The sequence below is a fragment of the Tachypleus tridentatus genome, chromosome 9 (genome assembly GCF_004210375.1).
Source record: "Tachypleus tridentatus isolate NWPU-2018 chromosome 9, ASM421037v1, whole genome shotgun sequence".
Lineage (NCBI taxonomy): Eukaryota > Metazoa > Arthropoda > Merostomata > Xiphosura > Limulidae > Tachypleus > Tachypleus tridentatus.
Window position 1 is genome coordinate 72,670,195 of NC_134833.1, and position 20,406 is coordinate 72,690,600.

Consider the following 20,406-nt stretch of genomic DNA (forward strand, 5'->3'; position numbering starts at 1 on the left):
TGTCGTTATTCCAGTTTCATGGAAAAGGGCTTTTCAGAGATAGCAGTGCAATGTTTAACTCTGCTTCTACAGTCTGGAATTGGTTTGGAAGAAACAACAATTATTTGACTAATTTTTCTTGACCAGGACACTTATTGTTTCTTTATCTGATTTTTCGCTTGAGCTTCAAAATACCTTTTCTCTCAATCCTTAGTCACAACCAGCTACAGACTATACTAATCTTAAAATGGGTTGCAATTGAACAAGGCACCTTCTGACTACTCATGGAATCTCTTATTTCCATAAGAAGTAGTTTATTCCACTATTCTATCATCCGTTTGTAGTAAATATTCAGTTTAGTGGTATTTGGTAAGTATTCGTTTGAAGTGGACATTCAATGCAGTATTAAGTGATATTAGGTAAGTATCCTTTTGAAGAGGACATTCATCGTAGTATTAAGTGATATTATGTGAGTATCCGTTTGAAGTGGGTATTCAATGTAATATTAAGTGATATCAATTTTGTTGGTTAATGTTCGAACCGTTGCAGTACCTTATATTTCAGTACTGTCCCACTTGAAGTGCGCTTCCTAGATGTTGTCAGATATTATGTAAGTAGAAAGTGTTTTATTATACTTTGTCATAGTTCTGACTATGACATAAAGACTGTGTTTGTTTTAAAACATCAGATTTGTTTTTGTGATAAAATGAGTGTTTCATTGGTGTACATTTATCAAGATCTACATTAATTTTCATCATAAGTGGTATATAATTATTTTTCGTATCCTAATTTAGTTATAATTTTCTACTTGAAATATTTCATGGAATATAACAGTTCAACAAAGAAGCAGATAACGTACCGTTTCAATGTTGCTTAGATTTTTTACTGTTAAACAAAGAATAAATGGGAGCATGCAATATTTGTTGTATAGCGAGTAATGTTTCATCCTTTTTTTGTTCTGGCGGGAGGGGACTATGCCAGGTAAGAGACGCTAACCTGTACATTTTAGACACGTGATTTAACAGGCTCCTAAATGAAATTTTTGAGCATTTTTATTGAACAAAAACAAGACATTTTCCGCACACTTTTAGCATTTGGGGTGCGATGAATTATTTAATCTGCTGTACCAATTCTTAAAACCTGGTAAGTCTATAATTTTGTAAGTCAGTATTTTGACTGGGTTTTCATAGCTTACAGTATAAGAATATTTTTATAATCTAGCATACCAGCTAGTTAATCCTAACTACGAATATAAATAAATTAACAAAACCTATTGTGTTGATTATCATAGCTTAGTATGGATCAACGTAACTTAATATATATATATATAGTACTATTATAACTTTATGCAATTTATACTGCTTAATTTTGGGGTTATCAATTATGGATAAATTAAATTAAGTACCTTTTCAAACACTTACCAAACTTTTTGAAGATTGGTCTCTGCCTTCATATTTTAGGCCAGTTATTGAACTTAACTTCGTCTTGACCCCACCTCTTATAAGGAGGAGAGTGTTTTCAAAGGAGTTTGAGCAGCATGTAATCATATATGCCAACTGATATATAAATATGTTTACAACAGCAAACAGCTCTTTATAAACACAGCATGAATGGTTTTAATTGGATATTTGCAAACAGTTGATATGACAAATAATATATTAAAACCTTTCATACTGTGTTTAAAAACAGCTGTTTGCTGTTGTAATCATATTTATATATCAGTTGGCATAAATGATTACGCGCTGCTCACAAAAAATAATAAACCAATTATTTCAATATAAACCTCCAAAACAATAATTTCAAGAATTGTAAAACTTTTTTTAACTTTGTTACAGCTCCACTCAATCCACTTAAGAATATACAGCACAAAGAAATGTAGAATGATTATTTTGATAATGTTTAAACTTAGTGCTATCGTCGCATGCAATTGCATATGTATATCAAATCTAAATAACCAGTATTTACATTCAGTTGGTATTTAAAAAGAATTAAACCCATTTTTAATGGGGTTCAAAAAATCAGATGTAACTTAAACGCAATTGACGTGGAAATATATTTTGCACTTTATTTTCATTTAATGTTTAACAAGAATTAAATGTGTTTTTTATAATAATACCGATAAATTTATTTATATTTGGATAATTTAATCAGTAACAAAAGGTAAGTTCAGCACTAACAGATGACTAAACATTAGTGTACAACAAATATTTACTCATGGCAGGATTTTAATTTCTATTGAAATAGATCTAATTGTTGTTAAATGTCGGTTATCAATAATGTTTAGTATGATAAGATATACGTATATAATAGCACGAGAAATAAATATCAGTATTACAATTATTTTTATTAGAATTGGCGTTTATTTAACATTACCAAGAATGACAGCCTTTTTTAAAAGTAATTGTTGCATTACAAAAACAAACACTAAAAGTAATTATAAAATAACTTCTTCAGGGCTAGTAGATATATTTTTTCCTCACTTCGGTCTCATGAACAGTAATCCTCTATCCTGACTGAAGACCCTTTCTACTGTTTCTTATATTGAATGAATTTCGAATACCTTCTCAATCTGTAAAACAACATGGCTACTTACTGGCTACCCTTTCAATTGGTTCTGCGTCAGGAAAATTATTTGTTTATTTTCTTAAAAAAGAAGAGTCCACATTTCAAAAGCTCTCGGGTTATATGGTTTTTATCATTTTGTATCAAAATTTATTGAACGTACACGTTTTAATGAATGATTCTTTCAAAATCGTATCGATTACACTATACTTTAAGGCAGATTTCATTTATTTAATTCTGAATCATCATCTTCCAACCAAACAAAACCATAGTTCGGATTCAGAACACTAGTCATGACATAAGTTATGTTGTCATAAGGCTGACTATTTTCATAAATAAAATCAATGTGTAAAGTTAATTTCAACTTCACAAGACTCGTGTCACAATAGAGTTCCAGTCCTGACATACTGAGATTGAAATTTGAGCAATGAAGATCAAGACCGAGACCTCATAATTTGATCTTCAGACCAAGACTCGGTCTCAGTATCTGATTTCTGTTTCCTATACATTTTGCAAGTTTTTTTGCTTATTATGCATAATATTTACAACTATAAAAAGTTGAATGTTTTAATAAAGACACCTTTCATCAAGAAGATTGTGTACTTAAACCACTAGATTAAGACGACATAAAAACCATTAGGATATTCCGTTCATTGCTCAGACACACGAATACAATTTATAGACTGAAGAAAATGACTTGTTTCACGAGAAAAAAAACACATTATTTGTTAACAAGTATTTTAATACACAGATTAAACTAAATTATTCTGATTACTGGTAGTTTTTCTTAATGAGATAAAAATATTTAAGAACGTAAAAGTTAACTTAATTTCCTAGTAATGATAACTGTCAGATAAATCTTTATACACTTTAGCGATAAAGTTAAGACTCGAACGTTTAGTGTATCTCTAGATTTGTTCTATTGTTTACTTTCAGTTACATATCAGAATTTGGTTCAAGCCCTATTTAAATGAAGCATAAAAATTGTCATTACGTGATATCTGACAGAGTCTGATAGTTTATCTAGGATTCGTGGGAACCGTATAACTAAATATTCATTTCTGTTGTATTTTCTTGTTGTTTTACAATCCATCTTGCATTTAGGAAGTAGAGATGACTTCTTTGTGTCTTACTTCAGTTTCCTGCGTGTAGCGAACTAGCTGAAACTTATTACGGCCAGACATTAGTTGTTGTTGTTTTTTAAATTTAAACGGTGTTATCAATGTATAGATTATACTTAATAAAAGTTAGTTCATTACAGCTGTTAGGTATCAAAATGTTCCAATTTGTTTCTGACAAAACTAAAAGTACGACAGAAATATAGAAGTAGTGGTAGGCATATTTTAAGTTTTATTTTCAAATAACCTTCGCAAATCTCCACATATGATAAAACGTACACAAATGAAATACAAAAACCAATATTCGATGAGATGAAATTTTCAAAATCACGTACAAAACAGTAATACAGTAATGACAAATCGTATAATACGGGAATCGAATCTCTGAGATGAACAAGCATAGCTACCCGAAAGTACAGCGGTAAGTCTCCGGATTTATAACGCTAAAATCAGGAGTTCGATTCCCCTCGGTGGGCTCAGCAGATAGTCCGATGTAGCTTTACTATAAGAAAACACACACATGAACAAGCATAGATAGCCAATTATGTATCTTTTCGTTAAAAACAAACAAACCAAATACCAACATTTTGTCACTCATGTAGCTTAGTAACACAACAAAACACGTTTAGAAACGCAATAAATGATCACTCTTAACACACGAAGACTTTATGTTTTTGTTTCCACATAAGCATGGTATATAATTTAAATGGAAGAACAAATCATCAATCAAATTTCTCATTACTTCTCAAATACAAATCAGTTTAAGTTCCTACCTGTCCATAAGATCAGTTTTAACCTAATAGCTATGGTGAAAATTTCCCGTTAAAATTGTGAATTTTATTTGTTTTAAAAAAATTTATTAATTAGTTACAGTTGTCAAACATTTTATCAGAAAAAAATTTAGAAATATTTTTCATAGAAGAAATAATGATTATACAAGCTTGTCTCTTTCTGAAATGTTTGAAATCTTAATGTTTTCTGGAATATTAAAAAGCTTGCTAAGACATTAGATTTGATATAAGTTTTACAGAAGGTAGAACGAAATAGTTTTTAATTCCTTTCTAAACTTAAAAAGCTACTACGTTTTCGATATAAATCTGTAAAATACAGTGAGAGTTTATTTTTGTATGGTTCGAAAGTTAATATACAAATTCTGCGTTGATTTAATATCATTAAATAACGCAAAATAAAAGTAGCTAAATAGCAATATTGGCTCTATCTTGTAATTATCGTATGTATTGTGAGTTTCTTAATTAAAGATAAAAATAATGTACATATATATATATACATCATCAAGTTATTCTTGAATGTTGCACAAATAAATAGATGTAAATGACAAAAGTAAAATGATGCCATATTCCTTGAATAAACAAAAATTAAATCATCTATGTAGGCATGAATAATATTGATAAATACTGAAATGCTTAACTAAAACATTGAAATTAAGTAATAGTTCAACTTATCTATGTATTAAGCATCAAACAGGAAAAACTTATGTAATTATTACATTCGTACAAAAGTACGTACAGGTTGAAATACAGGATGTAAATTAATTCATGATTATTTTCCAAATTGTAATAAAAATAAATTTTATGTTGTCTTATGTCTTTGTACATAGAACGTTCCATGCCGAATTTGATAACAAATGGACATTTTTGTGAACATTCGAAAATACTGAAGATATCATTTTGTTTTCCACCACGGATTGATTCTGTGATTTTACAATTATACATATTGATAACTTGATTGTCTTGGTTGAGGATAATGGGGGGAACTCAATTATCAAGATATTCATAAATATAATAAATAGTTATTGCAACTAAGTATATGTTTTTTTTCCAATTCTTATGAGACAAACATTTGATCTATTGGTTTATTAGCGACTTAAAAAAAGATAATAACTTGAATTCAGGACACCAGTAAACTTCAGTAAACACAATCACAGTGGTTTGCAACAAAAGTTGAAATGAGAGTTAGAGAAAACTAATGAAACTAATTCATACAACAAATTCACTATTTACCCAGGGCTACTAATTCTATTTGAACCACAACTCTCATCTGATCATGATATAACTTTATAATTGCTCTTTAAAGTTGAAACATAGTGGTTGTTTCATTTCTTGACACCGTAATTACAGATAAAAAAAACCAACGTTACTGTTACTTTCGAGAACGTTACTATGAACAATATATTATTAAATGATAGTCTCTTACATGTATCATTTATTAGAAATCGTTAATAGATTGTCTAACCATCAGGAATATCCAGTTAGCTTTTAGTCCAAACGAGATGACCTCAGAAAAATCTTCATAAAGAACAAATGTCTAAGTCTTTTTTTAAAATATTTATAACACACATAATATTCAATCAACTATGGCAATACGTGTTGCAATTAAGTTGTTCTTAAGATGTTCTACATTATACAAGTCCAGAAAAAATACACTCATGAAAACGTTAAGTACCTCAATTCGTGGTAACGTTTCATCATTTCTGTTTTGTAATTACTGTTTCTTGATAAACCAAACAGAAAGTACGTTTTAGCTTAACGTGTAAATATCTCCAAGTAAATGAGATCAAAGATAAAATGTATTTATTGCAATTTATATTTACCCATTTCAGAGATTAAAAACTAATTTCAAAACAAATAATTCAATACAATAATAAAGAAGTTAATTTAGAGACGTCTTAAAAACAATCGAGATTACTTCATGAGATTGATTATACAATTTAAAATATAAACACTTTGAGTAGTTAATTGTTTTGAAAAATCGAAAACATTTAGTAATTTTTTGTTTTGTGTTGAAAACAACATTTTTAAAAAAATAACTGGCTGAACCAACAGTCAAATACTTATAAGTTCCATTCATTCAACTAAATATACATATTTGAATACCGAAAATGTAACCATCAAGTGAAATAAGTTATTTGTCCTTTAAAAAGTGAAAACCTTTAAAATGTTATTGGACTTATTAAAATACATCTAAGTAAGAGTTGAACAATGTTTTCATAATTTGGACCATAATGATTTACTCATACCTAAAGGCTTAAAAATGCGACGCAACCAAAAAGTTAAGCTTTAACGCTCTGACATATCATACATACAATCACAGAACGCAAAGGTATTTCTTTCTAATTAAAAACAACCACCACAATGTTTTTTTGTTTTCTTTTATGGATGATAAACTAGAGATAAGGGATAGAGTTAGGATATAATGTTAAGCACTGGCAAGAACTTTTAATCAAACACACACACACATATATCGAGTATAAAAAACACAGATTTAGCTATTAATGACTGTTATGAAAAGTAAATCACTGAAACAGAAACCTTATTTACATCTTAAAATCACAAGCTAAAACCAAAATTAATAAATTTCTTGACTTTATATAACACTGGCTAAGATCATCTCAGGTCAACTGTCTGAGCAATATACGACTGTTAATAAATTTAACCTTCCAAAAGTTATGTAGTTAATTTTCGTTCTCAACACTCGGTTATATTGACTAGATTTTCTTACTATTTATGTGAAACATAATATTTTTAGAACTATTATAAAATTACGAAACATAAAACAGAAGATATTGTGTCTTCTCTTCACAACATCAGTGCGTTCACTTGTACTACGGTAGGATTGTCTAATTAATAATAATGCCTGATATCAACCGCATATATACACATTACCTTGAATAACTCGCCCAGTTTCGTACTATTCACGTAGAGCTTGTTTAGAAGAATCAAGGCTTTACACTTTTTAAAACTGAAAGAAAATTAGACCCTTTCCTATTCACTGAAAATAAATCACCTTATTTGATAACCTATTTATAACTTTTAAATTCCCACGTAAAATAAATACAAATTTTAAGCGCAAAATTATTTTCATGAGTGCCTACGTTCAATTCACATAATTAAACAGATTTAATTGAAATATTCTTTAATCACACCACTACATACAACCACATTTATAAAGAGATATGAACCTTCACAAATGTTTTAAAATATATTCAAGTTGTTCTTTCTGTAAATTTAAATGACACCATACCATCAAACCAGTTGGTGTTTAAAACTTATCAATTACCATAGAGTTATATTATTTTGGTACGAAAGATCTGTGTTACGAATATTATGTTCTGTTGATAACAATTGTAACTAACTATCCAGTGATCTTTGCTTATATTTTGCGGATGCAGAAATATTTGAAAGTGAATTCCTGTACTGGGCTCTTATGTGAAGAAAGCTCTCGGATTCACTATTGTTGGATAATGGCGTTGACGGGCTTGAATGAAAGTCTGACCACAAAGATTTTCTATCAATGATCTTCACCTGACAAGGGTCACTCACATGATGACGGGACAAAAAATGCTCCAAGGTGTCCCAACCTCCTCCTACCCTTACCATCACATGACGACCTTTTAATAGCTAGAAGGCAGAAATTAACTTTTAGTCTCTAAATATATGGAGTTATGAGAGATATATGCTTCATTTCTTCCTTTAAAAACATAAACAAAAAGAATGGGATGAAAGATTTGGTAGGAATTATTAATTACTGAGTTGAAAATAGGAAGTAAATTTCAGTAATCACTTTCACAGGACAGGCGCTGAATGTTCTACCTGTCCTGTGCCCGCTCAGTCTATGTGTAGGTGTTGTCGGTCTTTTATAGTGTTCTGGTGGATTGTGGATTGTGTGTTATGATTGGTTGGATTATCACTATTTGTGATTGGAGGAGAGACTTCCCGTAGATTCATCCAATGGCAGCTACAGGTTATTCACCTCTAATCCGGAATATCTGTTAAGTGAAGGTTTAATAGTGTTAATATAATATGACTTTCTTGTCTTCCAGAATTTGTCTGTGTCGATGATTCTAGTTTACTACCAGTTTATTCTGTGTCCAGTTGATGTAGCATGCTCTGCAATGGCTGAATTTTGTGTTTTCATGAGTCTTGTACTATCGTTATGTTCTTTTATTCTTGTCGCGAGTTTTCTTTCCCTTTCTCCAATGTATGTATCGTTGCAGGAACACGGAATTTCATTATGATGTTTTTGAGATTCTCTTTGATAGGTCGCTGTTTGTTTTGTACCAGAATGGATCTTAAGGTATTGTAGGATTTTTACTGGACTTCTGTGTTGAATTGTTTTGGCTATGCATATGAGTTTTTCACTGAAATGTTGTAGGTATGGTAGGTAAATGGTAGTAGTGGTGATAACTTTCTGATCTTTTCTTTCTGTCGTGATCTTCTTCAAGGAGTTTTTGATGAAGGAGAAGGTGTAACCATTCTGTTTAAAACTCTCTACGATCTTCTGCTCCGATGGATGTCTTATTGTAAATATTTTCTGCTCTCTTGTTTAGGCATTGGATTATCTTACGTTTCATGAGGTTGGATGATAGGATTGGAAGTATAGGTATCTGTTCGCGTGATGGGTGGGTTTTCTTGCTACAGTTATGGTTAGTTGTTTTGCTTGTTTGCTAATGGGTATCTCAATAAATGATAGACTATTTTGTCCCTCTATTTCTATAGTGAATTTGATTCTTTTGTTTATGGAATTGAGATGTTCTAAGAAGATTGGTAAGTTTTGATGATCATGGGGCCAAATAACGAAGATATTGTCGACATAACGTCTGTAAAAACTTGGTTTTATAGGTATGGATGAAAATCAAAGAATCATTTTACATTAACACTATTAAACCTTCATTAAACAGAGATTCTGAATTAGAGGTGAGTAACCTGTGGCTGTCATTGGTTGAATCTACAGGAAATCTCTCCTACAGCCAGAAACAGTGATAATACAACCAATCATAACACGCTCTCCACAATCTACCAGAACACTATAAATGACCGACAATACCTACGCATAGACTGATCTGAAGACGAAAGGCGGAAGACTTTCGAAACATCGTCTTCTATAGTTGTGTCTCCAGAACAGGCAGTTGCGGTCTATTCTATAGTTTCATCATGAATACTCTGCCTAAACAACCTATCAAATAATACTTAAACTTACAGCTTATGTATTGGGGAGTGACGTTACAATTATAGACATTTTAACGGCTATATCTTATTATAATGGAGCTTGTGATGATTCGGTACGGCTAGAAGGTTAGGGTGCTTGACTCTAAATATGAGGGTTTGCAGGTATGAATTCCCGTCCCATCAAATATGTTCTCCATTTCAGAAATGGAGGCGTTATTATGTGATGGTCAGTCCCACTATACATTAGTAAAGGAGTAGTTCAAGAGTTGGCGGTAGATTGTACTGATTAGGTGCATTCTCGCTGATCTTTCACTGCTAAATTAGGGACAATTAACGCAGATAGCCTTCGTGTAGCTTTATGCGACATTTAAACCAAACCAAGTATACGTTCAAAACTAGTATCTCGGATACTACCTCATCGATCATTACCAATCATAGCTGGATAATATTTTTTTTTATAACTAGAGACCATATTTATAACTGTAATATAAATAAAATAATTTAAAGTTCCACAAAAATGATATGTGTCAGATTTAACCAATAAACTTTACAAAAAAAGGAACAAGTTTCAAATATAAAACAATCAAAAACAATCTGTATAAATTATTTTGTTTTTCTTTAATGAAAATCTTATGAGTGTTGCGACATAATAGCAAGCCACTTCCATTGATAACTATACGTACAAAGAAATACTTCATTAAAATCTACTGTGATCTAATGATAGTATAAACTAAAATTCAATAAAATCATTTTTCTCATGGATGGTAAACATTATTTAATGTTAAATATATACTCTTCAAAACAAGAAACGCAAAAGGGATATTTTTTTATTTTAAAGAGAAATATATGTAATAACGTTATAAGCTCAGAGTATGTGATGTTACATGTGTTAAGGCACTGATTGTCAGACCAAAATGAAAATAAAAGTTGTGCACTTTGAAAACGGAGGAAAACATCGGATTTTCCCCAAAACGCATTCGTGTCCAATAAATTTATTTGAGAGATCTGCATGTTCTGCAAGTGCAACATGTGCAAAATCCCTATAAAAGTGACGGGTTCTCGGTTTCCATAGCTCAGTGTTAAGCCACCGACACGCAATACAGTTACGCCAAGACTGACTGAAGCACAACGCAACAACGCCATTGGTCGCTTGGAAGCAGGCAAATCTCGATCAGATGTTGCTAGAGCTGTGAATGTCCACCCAAGCACCATCACAAGGCTATGGAATCGTCACCAACAACATGGATCAACTCGTGACCGTCCACGATCTGGCAGACCTCGTGTGACCACGCCCGCACAAGATCGCTACATCCGGTTACGTCACCTTCGGGATAGGCCCACCATTGCGACGTCTACTGCCTCAACCATACCAGGGCTGCGTAGGATTTCCGATCAGACCGTACGCAACCGTCTACCAGATGCAGGAATCCGACTTCAACGTCCAGTCAGAGGCGTCAACCTCACCCAGCAACATCGTCAAGCACGGCTGCAGTGGACTCGGGCACATCGGGTATGGCCTCATCGATGATGGAGGCATGTTTGGTTCAGCGATGAATCACGTTTTATGCTTAGTAGGCAGGATGGAAGGACTCGTGTTTACCGTCGCTGAGGTGAACGTTTTGCAGCAAACTGTGTGCAGGAAGTTGACAGATTTGGTGGTGGCAGCGTCATGATGTGGGCTGCCATCGCCTACAATGCCAGAACAGATCTTTTGCACATTCGAGGGAATCTTACGGCTCAACGATACGTCGACGAGATTCTTAAGCCCCATGTGCAACCCATCGTGGTGAACGTTAACGACGTTTTTCAACATGATAACGCCCGTCCTCACACAGCCCGACTCACCACTGTCTTCTTGAGACACCACAACATCAACGTTCTTCCCTGGCCCTCCAGATCACCAGATTTAAACCCCATCGAACATTGTAGCAGCTTTGCAGGCTGAGTGGACAGCCATTCCACAGGATGTGATTCGTCATCTCATCGCTTCCATGGGCAGGAGATGCCAAGCAGTTATTGATGCTCACGGGAGGCATACTCGTTATTGACGTTGAGTGACGTTAAACTTCAACTAGTGAGCGTGGACTTCGCCTTTGCAGACTTTGGGTGTTCAGCAATGAATGTGCAAAGTTTCACACATCTCATACAGAACTACCCGGAATAAACTTGTTAACAATTTGTCTCAAATTTTGCCTTTTGCGTTTCTTTTTTTGAAGAGTATATTTATGTTCTTATAGATTATATAATATAGAACTTTCAGACAATTCCAGAAAAGACCATAGGCCCTATAGGTTTCTGTAGGAACTAGCAGTTATACCTGTTTGGAGGGCGGATATTTGTGGTAGTATAATTAATATTATTTTCTTGAGATTACTAACTAATAAAATCACGACAATTAATGATATTTCAAATAATACACTTTCCATGTTTATTACATTTTACTACAGATCATAATTTATAAACCGAGGCTAATAAATGTTATCAGTCTCTCAAGCCAATTAATTCTCAAAAACAAAAATTATTAACTCAAGTTTGTGAACTAATATTATTCTACGATGTCATAGTTTCGAAAAAGAGCGAGCATAATTATTTCAAGTCGAGAACTTTTAAAACAATTAAAATTCAGTCTTTAAATATCTTTAACCGCTAGTAACAATTTTGTCTGTAACTAACAACCATTCAATTAAGTAGCGTAAGTTTTATAAATTAGGAGACAATTAAATAACCAAGTTTTATACTTATAAGTGTTTATTTGTTTTGAATTTCGAGCAAACCTACAGGAGGGCCATCCCTTATTTAGCAGTGTAAAGGTAGAGGGAAGACAAATAGCCATTACCAGCCCCCGTCAACTCTTGATCTAGTCTTTTATCAACGAATAGTGGAATTGACCGTTACATTATAACGCCCACATGGCTGAAAGGGTGAGCATGTTTGGTGTGACGGGGAATCGACCCCGAGACCCTCAGATTACTAGTCAAGCGCTTTAACCACATGGCCATACAATGACTTGTATTGCAAAAATTAAGAAATCATATTTATCATTGTTAAAAACTTGAAAGAGCAAACAATTGAAGGGACTGAGATTATTATAAGCAATGTCAAAACCGGTAATTTAGAGAATATGATTAGAAAATAAATAATGTTACTAATTTGGTTGATAACGCAAGTGAAAACAAATAGGATAAGCAGAATAAATAACACTATGTAACACAAATTTTGTTCCTGGATAGTATGTGTTATTCCTTAATTGTTTATGTTGTAAAAGTACAGAAAATGGCCATTATTCCCTTCAAACTTTGCTTTTGTGACCTGGAAAAAGAAATTTAGAAATAAACCTATTTTTTATGTAAAAACGGGCAAATTTGCACATTTTCATTTACATAAGGTCTGAATAAAACAACATATGAATCAAGACTTACATGTATTTATACTAAAGTTATACAAAAATGAGCAAAAATGTTTAGAAGTGAGTAGTTTTTCGAGATTTGCGACTGCAATGTAAATCGCTTTCACGTATCAGCCCCAAATACAGTATCCCATCATGTTTTCATTATACGCTACTTGGTAGCGGCGTTCAGAGTCCAGTATATCTTTGTTTCCAGAAGCGCTCGCCTTGCTTCTCTGAGTATGTTCCCATGTTCTCCTTGAATTTATCAAGATGAGCGTTAAGGATATGAACTTTCAGGGATATCCTGCAGCCCATTTTGCCATAGTTCTTCACCAAAGCCTCAACCAGTTCCACATAAATTTCGAACATATGATTGTGCAAGAAGCCCCAAACTACAGTGACAAAGCTGTCCTAAGCTTTTTACCCTTCCTACTGTGCTTCTTGGGAAATTCTGTGCACTCCAGGATCTTCTTTATTTGTGGTCCAACGAAGCCACCAGCTGTGACCTTTGCCTCAAAGAGGTTAGGGAAGAAGTCTCGAAGGTACTTGAAGGCTACAGACTCCTTATCAAGAACTGTGACAAATTGTTCCATAAGACCCAATTTTATGTGCAATGGTGAGAACAACATTTTCTGGAGGTTCACTAGTGGCTCACACTTAACATTGTGCCTTCCCACAGTGAGCTCAATGCGTTGCAGCCAGTGCTTCCTGTTGTAGTGCGCTGCGGTGTCCCTGATGTCCCAAAGGCAAAGATAACAAAGAAACTTGGTAAAGCCTCCTTGGAGACTCATTAAGAATACCACCATTTTGAAGTCTCCGATAACCTCCCAGCCATACTCGTCATACTTCAAGGCTTCCAGTAAGGTCTTGACGCTGTTGTATTCCTCTTTGAGGTGCACCGAATGAGACAGGGAAAGAGACGGATACCTATTCCTGTTATGGAGCAGCACAGCTTTGAGGCTTCTGGATGAGCTATCATCGAAGAGGCGCCACTCGTTCGGGTTAAAGGCAATTCCAATTGTCTCGCACAGACCGGATACATTGTGGCAGAAGCAGAGCCCATCTTGACGAGTGAAGAAGCTTGAAAAATGTCAGTAATGCTTCCTCTGACTTGCGACTTGCACACTTTCATTTAACAAATCCACTCCTTAAGCCTAGATGTCTAAAACTCGGCATTTTACTTTTTTAGACCAAGATTTCTAATCATGTCATTGAGGTCTCTTTGGTTGGGGTAGTATGGGTTTCTCTCACCAGTTGCATCTCTGAAATTGGATCTTCAACGTCTACCTCCTTTTTTTATTTGCTGCTCTCTTCTGAGGATGTTGATAAAATGTTTTATTTTGTTGATTTCATCATTAATTTTATCGGTTGAGCATAATTTTGCGGCTGTGTTTATTTGGTTTCTTAATATGTTGGGTTTTTGTTTTGTTTAATGTGCTGAGTCCCAGGGAATGTATAATACAGCACGAGTGATTTTTCTGTGGATTTCTGTTTTGAATTGTGTATCAGTTCTAGTGATCTTGAGGTTAAGAAATACTATTTGGTTAGTTTTTTTCTTGTTCACAGGTGAACTTAATGTTGGGTTTGTATCGAGATAACGTGGTTGAAAAAACTAAGTGTTTGTCCTGTAGATGTGAATCCAGTAATTGTATCATCAACATACCTGTACCAGTATAGTGGTGGGTGTAAGGCTAAATACATCGCTTGTGATTCAATCTGTGTTATAAAAATGTTAGCTAGAACTGGTGACAAGGGGTTCCCTATACTTTGGTCATTTATTTGTAGGTAGTTTGGTGTGACGTGGTCTTGAACCTGGGCCTCAATCATGCCCGCCCTTTGAAAGTGTGTAGCCACAGTTTGAAAGTATTAGACCTTGTAAACATCGATTGCCCGTCATTAAAGAATAATAATAGTAGAGAAGTACAGTAAAAATAGTCTAACAATTTATATGTACTAATTAATTTAAAATTTACGTGTTATTACAGTTATTTTTATCTCTTTCAATGAGATTATTTAAACAGCTTCTCAAAACAAAAAAGTACGTAACATCTTTTACACATCGTTATTAGTTTGTGCTTCCATCTACTGGAAAAAATAGATACAAAACTTAGCAACTCAGAACTATAACATAAAAATGATATAATTTAAATTAAAGTGTGTCACATCATTACCTACGTTTATATTCACGCGTTACTTTCTAGAAACTATGTCAAATAACTAATGACATATATGGAAATCTACTAAACTTACTCTGACGAAAACATTTTTCCCAGCAATACTATAGCGACCTTCGGAAATTCTCTTGATCTGAGTTTTGTCTTCTAACACGTCATCAGCTATCTGCATTACCTGTGGCGTTAAAGTAATTTGTATCTTATATAAAATAACCATCGGTTAGAATCCAGACTGCAATAAGGTTACTTTTAAAGTCGATAACGCTTAAACTAAAGACAAGTAATTCAAATTATCAGTACTAATTCATATCTATATACTTTTACTATAAAACAAATTATTACGTATTTTCTTCCTTCATAATTTATTCTTTGTTTGATTAATTCTTTGAGAATGTATATGTTATTTCTGAGTGTTTAAGGTCTGTGACAACAATTTAATTTTTGTCATAGTTTACCTTTTTATCTAAATCTGAAGATTTTGTTCCAGGCTTTGTGGGTGTTCCGTTTAATTTCAGAGTAGTTGGTGGTGAAGGCGCTGTAGTTGAATCCTGGCTGGCAGCACTTGCTCCAGATATTGGGAAATCTGCTTGTGTACACACGGGAGTTTGAGGCAAAGACGGGGAAAATTCTTCTGTTGTATACATTGGAACTGGAGAATAGGATGGGGAAATGGATCCCGAGTCTGAAGCGACTGTTGAACCAGAGGACTCTCGTTCGTCTATTTCCTTTTCCAGCTTCACAAGGCCTGGTGGTTCAATGCCGAACTTTGCAGCTATTCTTCCTAACTCCAAAAGACACAACACCACTGTACGAGGTTGAGCGTGCAGTACTAGAACAAGAAAGCCAATATAATTTAACATTTTTCAAACCTTTATAATTAAGAATATAACTCTATTAATAATCTTAGATATGACTTAATTAACAAAAATACACAAACCGTAAGAATAAAAAAGAAACTTGTTAAAATATTTAAAACACCTTGAATAACCATAAAATATTACATAAATGAAGTTTCAAGTTACCTAGTCCCTCTGATTCAAACAAGACAGCTTCACGTACCCCAAACTTACGACACCAATTGAGGAAGTTTTGAGCATTTTCACGTGCAAAGAAAGACTGAGACCGTGCGTTTTCCCAACATTTAAACGATACTGTAGGGACAACCTGAGAAAATTCAGTTTAGAGTTACATTACCCTTAAAACTGCAATACATTCAATACCAAAACAGAAATTGAAACCAATAAAATATCAACATTTTAGAAATAATATCTGTACTATTTTATATTATGTGACAGTGTGCATACCTATGCGATTGAGCGTGCGTGAGTAATATTAGATGTCTTAGAAATATTTATTTCATATTACTTCTGAGTTGTATAAACAGTACTTTCAGAACCCTGTCGTATCATTAGTTTTATGTTTTCACCTTAAAGCGCAAGTTCACCTTAATAATTTGATACATTCTAATTTAAAAAGCAACCCATCACAGAAGTAAGTGAACAATTAAATATGTAAAGTGAAATATTCACATTCTTACAAATTATATAAGTATTGAGTACGTTGTGTTAAAACAGCTTTGTATTTCTCGTCATGTCGTACAGTCCACTATCGCTATGTTTGATCATGCTCTGTCTGACAGCCGTGTACCTTTGACAATAGACCCTAAAACATATTTCCCGATGTAAAAGGTACTATTTTTAGGTTGTCATGTTTGAAGCACCCTACTTTTATTTGAAAGTGCCTGTGTTAACTGTCTGATTGCACTAAATTCCATAAGTGCTGCTCCCGGCGATTTGACAACTATGATTTCGTGTTAATAACACAAATACTCATTTTATTCCTCAACTGCTTGATGTAAACTGATACATCGTGAAAACAGCATGGATACACGTGACATGTGTGACCTTTTAAGATTATGTTTTGTACAGTTGCCTGGATAACGTAGATGTTCCTCTCCACCCCTCCCGATATTTGTATTCTTGAGTTCTTACCTGTTGCATGACGCCGCACTTTGCTTACCCTGTCTGGATACGACTTCTTATAAATCTCTTTCTGAGTGGCTCTGGTTTCCCAGTTTGATTCATATTTCTTTGCTTTTCAATGTTATTAAGTACAAAGGACATTCCCAATTTGAAATTTTTAAATCTCCGATTTGTACACATATTTACGATCTGAGTTATAAATATTTTGCGTCAAAAAAGGGTGTTAAATACCCTTCTAAAAACAATTAATTAAAAAGATACTGGTAAAACATAGATCTGGTACATGCGATTTAACAGGGACTTTATACTGGCTGTGGTTATAATTTGACTTGATGATCTGCATTTTCAAACTTGTTTTAATATAAGGTACTCAGTTCTTTCCATATTATTTATAACATACTACTCATTAATTAAATACTGTACACATCAAATAGTATATATAGATACTGTAAATTATAGTCTTCTGATACTCCGAAAATAGATACAATTTACTGTTATAAATATCAAAATGATATCATTGTACACTCTAAATGTATATAAGTGTATTATATCCTCTGGACCAATAAATGTGTTTATATCAGCTGTAAGTATCTTAATTTTTACCACACAAAACAGTTACTACATAATATCTTTATTTTCCACAGATGGATATATGTCACAATATCCTAAATATCTGTCTCTGTATAATAATACAAAGACTGCAATGCACTTTTCTATCCCTCTAGAAATGAATATATTCGTTGTACTGTCCTTATTACTTCACAACTTGAAATAATTCAATATTCTGATACCCTGCATGTGACTGCACCTTACTCTTGTACTACTCCACTGAGTAATATCCTAATACAAGGTATCCGGATATAACACATGAATGTGTATTTTGTCCTTACACCCAGTTCATTTATACATTGGTTATGTTACACTGATATGATGAACTATACATTTTACCTTCATGTTTTTTTACAAATGCATACAACGTAATTAGACATCTTGTTATATTACGCTATTGTGGTAAGCTTGATTAATCTTCGCCTTAATATATATTTTGTTGAATATGTAGAAATCACAAGAATTCTTGTTCTAGAATATTCGCTTTCTTTAACATACAGATTACTTCACTTTTGATTAGTATGCTATTGGTCATATCGAAACTCTTTCATATATTAGCCATCATATATTACATTTTGATACATCAAACATTTCTACATACTTAAATTCATATGCCTTCTACTATTTTAAAAAGCTAAAGTTATACGTTTTTAATATACGTCAAATTCTGTCATACACTTTGGCCTACATCATATTATCGTTTTAAAAATGCATCTTTATCACAATGTACTTAACACCAAATCTTTATCACAATAAAGGTGTATATCAATACAGCAACAAGGCTTGAAACTAACCTCTGAGGTTAAACCTTCTTGACGATAGTTTTCTGCTTTCTTCTGAATTAACTTTGAAAGTTTGCAGACGATGACACCATTATCAAGAGCGTTCATGAAATTTTCGACAGTGATAATGTCAGTATCTAATAGAGACAAAATAAAGTAGCATCCAGTCCCTAGCTCATTAACATAAGTCATATCTTACGTCCCTAAAATGCTAAAGATTATTTTATACTCTTTTGGAAATTACAAATTACATCACACTAGACCCCTGGATAAGCTAAAATTCGAGTTCCATTATCATTGTGGGTACACCACAAATAACAACAAACAAAACATCAAGATATCCTCATGGACCACAATTTCAACTATGCTAAAATTATATATATTATCTTGATAACACGCTATTATATTTGCCTGAATTTACACTGCATTTTCATGATAGCGTTCAAATGTTGTAAACGTGGAGAGCTTAAAAAACCAAAAGAGAGAAATAAAGCATAACATAAAAATACACAAGTTTATATATAGACATGAAACAAACACATCCATTGTATATTTGTAGGTCATTTGGCCAAAGTCTTAAACACATTTCCTTTCTACACAGTGTTTAGATTTTCTGGATTAACTCTATCACTACTAAATACTGAACAGTTTTCATAGAAAACCTTTACTTTTGTCTCACCTTATTGTTCACAAATTAGAAACATGAAACCAATAAATTAAAGCGTTGCAATTCTCTATGTGATCAATTATGAAGAATAATATTTGAGTGAAAGTGAGAAAGAGTGTATAATAATATAGGAACCACACTATATTTGCTATATCCAGTACCAACGAGGAGCAAACTACTGTTTTCTATGTTTTGTAAACAATAACATATTTCATTTTTCTTTAAAGTTAATTTGATTAATATCATTGGTTATAATGTTTAATATAGTTTTGAGTTTTAAAGTTTACAGTTATAAAGATGTTTGCGTTGTTAGGTTAGTAAATGGGTTAACCTAATTATCAAGCTAGCTGGATTTAATGAAATATTGGGTTTACAGACTGAACGTGTTTAATGTAAATACATAACAACTGATAAATCAATACTTGTTAATAATTAAAGGCTTTAATTTATTTCTATATTGATTTATAACACTTTGCACTTTTAGTCATTTTTTATATACAGAAATAACTTCATTAACTATTTTTTACTTTTGATCCATAAAGTTAATTTACTTTTTATCAGACGTTGCTTTATTTATTTACTTTTTAGAATTTTCAAGATGTTAATGTAATTTCGAGTAAAGTAAGAATGAATAAGAAAAAAGATATATTATTCAGTATTTTAGTTATATACCCTAATTATTTTTAATTATTATAGATTAGAAATATTTACTTATGAACCTACAAACACTTATATATCAGTACTTACCCAACATTCGGTTAATCCAGTCGGTTAAAAGATCTTTTTGAGATTCCAAGAGCTTCTTTTCGAGGTCGCCAATCAACATGATTACAGAAGTTTCAATGTCTTAACAATTTAATGGAAATAGTTATTTCTAAACGGTAAATAGGTGCAAGATTTAGAAGTAATTGCCGATAGCAAGTTTAAGAATACGTAATAAAACTAAACAAACATCGGAATAATAGCTTCTATGAATTACACTTCATATGCCACCTGAACAACCAATCACATCGTACCGGGAAAGATTACACGGAGTTAACATTTTCAGTTTTCCTATTTCATGCTGACAAATTAAAAAAAAAAAAAATTAAAAGCAAAAATATTCCTTGAGGGTACTTTAAACCAACACTAAAACGCAACTTAAAATAATTTTAATTAATTACGTAAAGGAGTATTGAA

General features: G+C 32.8%; 1 protein-coding gene across 4 annotated transcripts in view; it reads right to left on the bottom strand.

The window, feature by feature from the left end:
• Window positions 1-3,868: 3,868 nt before the first annotated feature.
• LOC143225483 (growth arrest-specific protein 2-like) overlaps window positions 3,869-20,406 on the bottom strand; it is a 36,123-nt gene continuing 19,585 nt past the window's right edge. For 2 of the 4 annotated variants that reach the window (XM_076454968.1, XM_076454967.1), the window contains 6 exons: window positions 19,975-20,073; window positions 18,573-18,697; window positions 16,210-16,351; window positions 15,643-16,016; window positions 15,264-15,362; window positions 3,869-8,077 (listed from right to left, as the gene is read on the bottom strand). In XM_076454968.1, the coding sequence (XP_076311083.1) occupies window positions 7,808-8,077; window positions 15,264-15,362; window positions 15,643-16,016; window positions 16,210-16,351; window positions 18,573-18,697; window positions 19,975-20,073 (1,109 nt within the window). In that variant the 3' untranslated portion in view covers window positions 3,869-7,807. The remainder of the gene's footprint in view (window positions 8,078-15,263; window positions 15,363-15,642; window positions 16,017-16,209; window positions 16,352-18,572; window positions 18,698-19,974; window positions 20,074-20,406) is intronic. The other 2 variants (XM_076454970.1, XM_076454969.1) reach the window with 2 other exon arrangements.